Source organism: Schistocerca serialis, chromosome 2 (assembly GCF_023864345.2).
Source record: "Schistocerca serialis cubense isolate TAMUIC-IGC-003099 chromosome 2, iqSchSeri2.2, whole genome shotgun sequence".
NCBI lineage: Eukaryota > Metazoa > Arthropoda > Insecta > Orthoptera > Acrididae > Schistocerca > Schistocerca serialis.
In genome coordinates this window covers 274,779,397-274,787,736 of record NC_064639.1, presented here as the reverse complement: position 1 = coordinate 274,787,736, position 8,340 = coordinate 274,779,397, and the positions used below count along the sequence as shown (strand labels likewise).

At 38.3% G+C, this 8,340-nt stretch overlaps 1 protein-coding gene across 1 annotated transcript; it reads left to right on the top strand.

Annotated features, from left to right (window-relative positions):
* The first annotated feature begins 4,688 nt into the window (after positions 1 to 4,688).
* LOC126455899 (uncharacterized) lies at positions 4,689 to 7,853 on the top strand. Its single transcript, XM_050091657.1, has 3 exons — positions 4,689 to 5,856; positions 7,390 to 7,575; positions 7,693 to 7,853. Exons 1-3 carry the CDS (start codon positions 4,689 to 4,691, stop codon positions 7,851 to 7,853), a joined length of 1,515 nt encoding a protein of 504 aa, XP_049947614.1.
* The last annotated feature ends 487 nt before the right edge of the window (positions 7,854 to 8,340 follow it).

The window sequence follows — 8,340 nt, the reverse complement described above, 5'->3', positions numbered from 1 at the left end:
CACATTATGGCGATTCACTACTCCACTGAAAAAAAAGGTCACTTCGTCGGTAAAGGCAATTCGTCTGAGATAGCCATCATCGTCCTCAATGCGTGATAGCATTTCGACCGCAACGTCATATCGACGTGTCATTTGGCAACGAGGCCTGAACGATTTGCACTTTGGATGCACGAAACAATAAACTTTTGTGTAAAATGTCATGGAGAGAGCTTTTTGGCATCTGCAATTCACGTGAGGCCCTGCGCACCGATTTCTTCTGACTTCGCAGAAAAGACAGCCTTACAGCTTCCACCTGTCTGCTGAGGTTCTTGGTCGACCAGACCTCGGAAGGTCAGCAACCGATCCTGTGTTCTTGAACTTCTCATACCAGGCTTTAATGCTCTTGACGTTAGGTGGATTCCTTCCAGATGTTGTCTGGAAATGTCTCTGCATTGTGGTTGGTGATCGTATCTCATGGTACCACAGGACACACTGTGCCTTCTCCTGATTGGTTAACATGCCTTCTTGGGCACTGCAACTCATCCACTACTTACGTACTGCGAACCTAAAACAGAAAAAAAACTTTGAGAGTTGTAAACAATTCGACACAAGTTTCATATTTGTATCTTACTTCTAGCCTGAGTTATCAATTTATACAATCAGGGAAAGTCTTTTCGGACACCCTGTATATTTCAGTCAAAGACGGGATGACGGCAGCAGCATTCTGAAATGACTTAGCTATGGCTCGACCTGTGGTGCAGATTTTGGAGCTGGTGGAAACTGGAAATCTGGAAACAGTTCTCCATGCAGACTTCATTTCTGCTCCAGTGTATCAGCTGGACTATGCAATGCTAATGGCTCCATGGTTGGTGCAGACGTCTCATACAGTGAAAACTCGAAATACGGAAACAACTGTGTGTCCATCTCTGCATCAGGTAGTCTGTCTGCGTGATGAGTTCATTTCCGCTCCAATGCACCAGGGACTTATTTTACTGAGTAGAAATAATACATGAAACCTATGGAAACATATACGTAAACAAACACATACACAATAAATAATAATAAACATCTAGAGAGAGGGAATGGTCAATAGTACTTACATTCGACAATGAGAGGCAGCTTTTTTCTTTTTCTTTTTTTGCTTGGGGGCAAAAGATCTCTGAGGTTGCAACATATTTTCACCTGTGGTGAACAAAGAACATGTCGCGAGTCCATCAGATGACTAATAAGTCCTAATGCTGTAGATGAGTAGTGAGGATAAATGACTGCAGTGCTTTGGAAATTGGAACAACTGTTTTCGACTGGCAACGTTGCAGGCTCCACCCATTCCCTAGGTCAACCACTTGGATTGTAACATCATCATTGACATCCAGGATCGACTTTTTGGATTGTGATGCCAGATGACTGTGCTATGGTCCGCCATCTTGGATGGCCACCTTGAATTTTAAACTTATTAATCGTCTGGGAGTCTAACTAGTGTCCACCTTGGATTATACACTTAGCAGAAGTGATCTGCTTCCCTTGTGTTGTCAGGGAAAACCTTGTAGGGCACAGGAAAACCAACAACTGATGAAGAGAGGGGAAGACTATTTTTGACGACAACAATCTTCTCTGTTAAACTGCGAGAACACCTACCACAGGTCTAATTCTTAGCCCAACAGAATATGGGAAATCTGACAAGTGATGGAGTGGGGGAAACAATATGTATGCTTGACAGAGATCATCTGCCATATGAAAATTAATTTTTACAACAAAACCTAAGTCTTAGACATTTCTTTTAATGACCATGCATATACTTATAAATAATGTCCAGTTATGAGAGTTCTCTACATAACGATATACAAGACCACTGCAGTTACAGTGAAAAACAACAAACTTTCATAAATTTACAGTAAAATTCACTCTATATGTACACTATACTCTGTGTAATCATTTATACAAGACCACTGTAGTTACAGTGAAAAACAACAAACTTTCATAAATTTACAGTAAAATTCACTCTATATGTACACTATACTCTGTGTAATCATTTCGTTTTGTGTGGTTCAAATCACAACTATTAGCAACGTCTTTTTTCCGTTGTGATATACAGACCCCTTCACCCAATGGGTTTCTCGAGTACTATGTCGCTATTCATCCAAGGAATTTAGTTTAAGTTCCTCTAGCATTCCTATTACGCTTTCGTATAGTGGCAGGTATATCGGCCTTTTAATTTACCATCAACGCATCTCCAAATTCCATGTCTATTGCCATACATTCTAGATAATGGCTCCAAACATACGCATTGCATTTTCTCAGATCGAACCTATTCTCCTACCTTCATACTGATTTTACGTGATCGTTCTATTTTACACTATTACTCTACATCTGCATGATGTTCGTTGCTAATCCTATAATTAGATACTAATAGGTTCTTCCTGTATGTTATAGCCATTATCGTACACTTAAAGTTAGCATCTTTCATTTTATCCAGAGGAAATTTTATCCTCAGTTGTACCCAGTTCCGCCGGCCGGTGTGGCCGAGCGGTTCTAGGCGCTTCAGTCTGGAACCGCGCGACCGCTACGGTCGCAGGTTCGAATCTTGCCTCGGGCATGGATGTGTGTGATGTCCTTAGGTTAGTTAGGTTTAAGTAGTTCTAAGTTCCAGGGGACTGATGACCTCAGACGTTAAGTCCCATTGTGCTCAGAGCCATTTGAACCAATTTACACCGTTCCTTATGATTGTGCGATTATAATATTTTCTTCTACCCTGTAGAACCGTTACGGAACACTCTTATAGCTCTGCTCACCCATCTGTTATTCTACACAGCAGCATCGTCACTGAACAGTCTAATAGTGCTGATGTTCTCGTCTGCTAAGATATTTATGTGTTTTGCTACAATCTTTCCCGTCTCTCTTCTTTTGAAGTATAGGTATGTGGCGTCATCTTCCTCTACTATAGCAGTTTGATACGTAGTAAACATAAACTTTGTCCATATACCCTGGTGGTCCCACTGTTACCAATGACCGCCGTGTCATCCCCTGCCAATGTCGTCATTGGATATCGTATGGACGGGAATGGAGCTAGCACATCATTCTCCCAACAGTTGTCAGTTTTCGTGGCCTGGAGCCGCTACTACTCAGTCAAGTAGCTCTTGAGTTAGTACCAATAGACTGAGTACACCCTGTTCCACTCTTCCCACTAACAAAAATCCCTGACAGTACGGTGTATCGAACCCAGGTCCTCAGGATGGCAGTCAGCAATGCTCACCACTTTACTTTTTTTTTTGTTTAAAGGAATTAGAGCGGTCTGCTTCAGGCCAGTGGCGACAGGGTGGACGCGGATCGAAACCTGAAATCTGACCACGTTCCTTTCCCCCCTTCCGGTCCCAGAAGCGACTCCCTCTGATTTTTTTTGATAAGAAGGCAGTGTAATGGTACTTTGACTTCCGCGCCTCCGCCAATACAAAGATATAATTTACGATCGCGCACGCAGAAGAGCGCTGCGCCAGCGACTGATTTTTATAAATAATTTTGTTCGTCTTTTTACTTATGCGTTGGTTTTTGTTTTTTAACAACTAATTGATTACACTCTCTCTCTTGTCTTCATACGAAAGACGTGTATTTTTCGGCGATGTGTTGAATGTGCTTTTGGGTGGAAATTAAAATTACATTACAAAGCGAGGTTGTTTCAATAGTGATTCGAGGTGGTTATCGCCAAATTTGTAAATTGATCATGACAGTGACAACTTGAAGAAGTTTTCAACAGATGGAGAAAAGTGAAAGACGGGTCGTCCTACAAGAGAAATTAGGAGGACAACCATGAAGACTATATTGTAATTAATACTGCGTATCTAACAAGATTATAAGGTAAATTTCAATTAGTTTCTGATGCTATTTCCGTACAGTCGCTTTTTGTAGTGTTGCCGACCCAGTCTGCCATGCACGGTCAAATTACAGCACGATCTCAATCAATAATACGAAGTCCGCCTTATCCGTAACTGAAACCACCAAAATTCAAAACCCAATCAGATTTTCTATTTTATATTTTTCACGGTAGAACCCCGAGGAAAAGGAAACACTACAATTGGCGTCCTGGTGACAGGACTTACGATCTCCGGATTTGATACAAGTGCTATTATTATAGCATCAGAAAACGAATTTGGACTAAATCTCATTCATTTAAATTGTGACGTTACGTGCATGAAATTTACAACAATATTGTTTTCCCTGTTATTAATTCGTGTTAATTTTAATTTTTATGCTGAGGAAATTATTTTTTTTAAAAAAGGAAAAGGATAACGTTCCATAAAATAATTTGCACGGACGCGAAAGAAAAATTTTGGATTCAAAACTGTATATTTGACGCTACATTTGCAACATAAGACTGAAAAAAAATTGGTGAGTACAGAAATTTACGTTTTTTGCAGTTTCAAGCAGCCATCTGTACTTCCTTTATTCCGATCCATTTATTTCGAAATTATTTTTTGAAATTGTAGTTAAAATTGATTTACTACTATTATTGCAAATGATAAGTGAAGAGCATATTCACAGTCATTTATTTGTGAGAGGGAAATTCCAGTACCAGTTTAATAATTCAATTTCTAATTAGAAATCATATAGAAATATCCATTTCCATAAGAGAAATTTCAGATTTCAACATATCATATTTTAATTTTTTTTTTTGCCATTGGAAAATTTTATTTGCAATTAATTACGAAAATCGCAAGATGGACGCTAGACGCGTAGAAATTGTTTCCGCGGACGAGCTTAGTGAAAGTGACACATTGCAAAACATGTCCGACAGTCAAATGAATATTGAACTTAATTTTGAGGATGTTCAAGACATAATTTTACCGGATCGATTAAGACAACAACCCCTATATTTAAACAGATATACAGGCGAATGGAGAGTGAGTACTACGAGACAAAACGCGACATTGACAACGTCAACTTCAGAACCAGACATCAATCAGACACGAAAAAATGACGAAACTAAGACACAGGACTCTGACATGCTCAACCAGATTCTGACGTTACTTGGTGACCAAAACAGAAAATTTGACAAAAGATTTGACGCTTTAGACGAGAAAAATGACAATTTAAAACGTGACATTGGGAAATTTGACACTAAATTCGATGAACTGACACGGGACATAAAACAAAATTTTGAAAAACAATCGAGACAAATTGCCGACTTGACAGAAACCACCAGTAGTCTTGGAAGGAAATTTACTGACTTATCAGACAAGGTTACGAGACAAGAAAAGGTATTTGTGAAATTCAGTGACGAGGCAAAAACTGACTTACAACGATGTAATGAGAAATTGTTAACAGTAGTTTCTGAACAACAGAAAACCAGTACCCAAGTTGACGAATTACGACAGTCACACAATTCCGTAAAAACAAACCAAGAACACTTAGACCTGACGATTACAGACCTTTCAGACAGATTAAATGATGTAACATTGGAGCAGAAATCCTTACAGGAAAAATTAGAAAAACTTGAAGACAGAGTAGATGTAGCATCTTTAAAGAATGACACAACTCTAGCAGAGAAACTTGTACATGAATGCAAATTATGTGATGATTATTTAGATGAGAAGTTTGAGACAATGACACAGATCATTTTAGATAAGACAAAGGAACAAGTAAAGGGAGAAACAGATAATATTCAGAAAGAGGTACGTAAATTTAAAGAAAATGTAATACCAAGTTTGTCAGTGATACCAAAACCCATAACAGGCAACCAAAACACAAATGAGACTCATAATAATGCTAGACCCAGCACACAGCCGAAAATAGAATTACCATTGAGTGATACAAATCCCAATGAACCATTTTCAATGCTACCACAAGATCAAAATTACAATCAGACATCACCACATACTAGGCACAGTTTGACACAAAATGCAGAAGTAGCTGATGAAACATTAGTACGACATGGATACTTTCAGACATTTTCATGTGATGAAAAAGAAAAAGTGCATACGATTGTTTTCATTCGCTCTTTTGATGGTATTTTCCCGAGACATTGGTTAGAAGCCGATAAAATTCGATATGTTACAAATTTGTTACGTGGAAGAGCAGCTAAGATGGGAGCAGCAATGAAAAGACGATGTTTAACATTTGAACAGTTTGAACAAACATTTCTTGAGGAATTCTGGTATCAAAGAACAGCAAAGTTTAAAACGAGAAGTATACAGGCCAGAAATTTACAACCCGAAGAAAGAGACTTTACGTCAATACTTTGAACGCTACCTAGACAAAACATTATATTGGACAAAACCAGCAGATTTACCAGACGTAATCAGAACACTTAAAAGCCACTTACCATTTCCTTACCGTGATAAATTAATAGGAGTGTCCGAGGACAACATAAAGAATTTTTTCAGTTATGTTGATGAGATAGATGTTGTTTACAGACATGAGATCAGGAATTTCAATAAATTTTATCCGATCCATCCAAGCAATTCGCGTACGCACAACAGAAATGACAGAGGCTATTGGAATCCGCCTCCGACACCACAACAAAACACTCAAAGAAACAATTCGCACTACACTGGGACAAATCCATTCAATATTAGGAGAAACAACTCGCAACATTGGCAAAGAAACAGTAATTATTACTATAATGGTTATCTGAACAGTAATTACAATCAGAACAATAACAGTTATATTGAAAATAACAACAACAGAAGAAGGAACCGAAATCATAGAGATCAAAGAAGAGAGGATAACAGGTACCATCCAGGATATTTTCAGAGAAACAACATCCAACAACATCCAAACATGTATTGCAGGAATAACAATAATGACAATACTAGTCACAGTCATGGGCGAAATAATGTATGGGGAAATCACAATGGACAACCGCCACGACACATGCAATACAACAACCCTCAATTCCTACCTAACGGAACTCCCAATGCGACGCGAGGTAATGTCAACAACCAAACAGCTGATACTTGGGTGACGCGCGACAGAAATGTAAATATTATTGAGTTGGGGAATGAACCCAACCCGCAGCAACAACCGCATTTGCCGGAAAACGAACGACGACCGAGCTAAGCGCTCGAGTTACGGTCGATAGGGAGCAGAGCGCAATGGGACCGACAATTAGTTTTCTCCGATATGATGACAGTAAGAAAATAGAAAAAGAATTATATCAGGATGTAGATTTTAGTAGTACCAGTAAAACAAAGAAAATTATTCAGGCTATAACACGAGTTATGATTTGTAGTTATGAAGTGGAAGTAGTGTTAGATACAGGAGCAGCAGCAAGTGTCATTTCAATGTCCTTATATAATGAACTCAAACAAATAATGAACATACAAACATTGCCAGTACAGAATTGTCACATTATAAGTGCCACCAGTAACAAATCAAAGAATGTGAAATTTCAAGTGCTAATTAACTTCACATTTTCAGATATACCACTCCATTACAGTTTTCTGGTAGTAGACAAATTAGATATGCATTGCATATTAGGAATTGACTTTTTGAATGAATACCAAGCAATCATAGATTTAGGAAAAGGGAAATGTCATTTAACCGTAAACCAACAACAACTGACAATAGAGTTAACACAGGGTAAAAACTTAAATAGTAAGCAAGGTAAGTTTGAACAGTTACATTTTGTGTGTCCACCAGCAACAAACATATGTGATTTAACTTTTAACGAAGCTGTATCTCAGGGAATTAAACCTAATGATTTATATGAGAAATTCACAGAATCTGAATATCTGACAAAGAAACAACAACTTGAATTACTTGAAGTTTTGCAGCAATTTGCTGAGGTATTTGTGGAGAAACCTGGAATTATTAGAGGCTATACTATACATACTGTAGAACATATTATAATATTCCTTGGCCAAAGAAACCCGCAGTTTTGAAAGAGATTGAAAAAATGGAAGCTTGGGGTATCATTGAAAGGTCACATTCACCATATTGCAGTCCGATACTAGCAGTTAATGAAGAGGATGGTAGTGTAAGGTTAGTGCTGGATGCACGAGAAATTAACAAAGTTATAATCCCAATCAACACACGACCTATAAATTTAGAAGAACAACTTTTAAAATTTCATAATGTACAGTATTTAACCAATATCGACCTCCGCTCATCATTTTGGCAGGTGAACCTCCATATAAACAGTCGTAAATACACTGCATTTCTATGTGAGGGACGTAGTTATCAATTTTGTTTTCTACCCTTTGGTCCACGAGTGAGTGCTGGAGTATTTATTGAAGCCTTAGATGCTGTTCTTGGACCAAAATTGTTATCGCAAATCACAATTTATGTTGACGACATTGTCATTGCCACCACTACTTGGGAAGAACATGTTAATCTTTTGAAGCAACTTCTGACTAAATTTTCTGACGC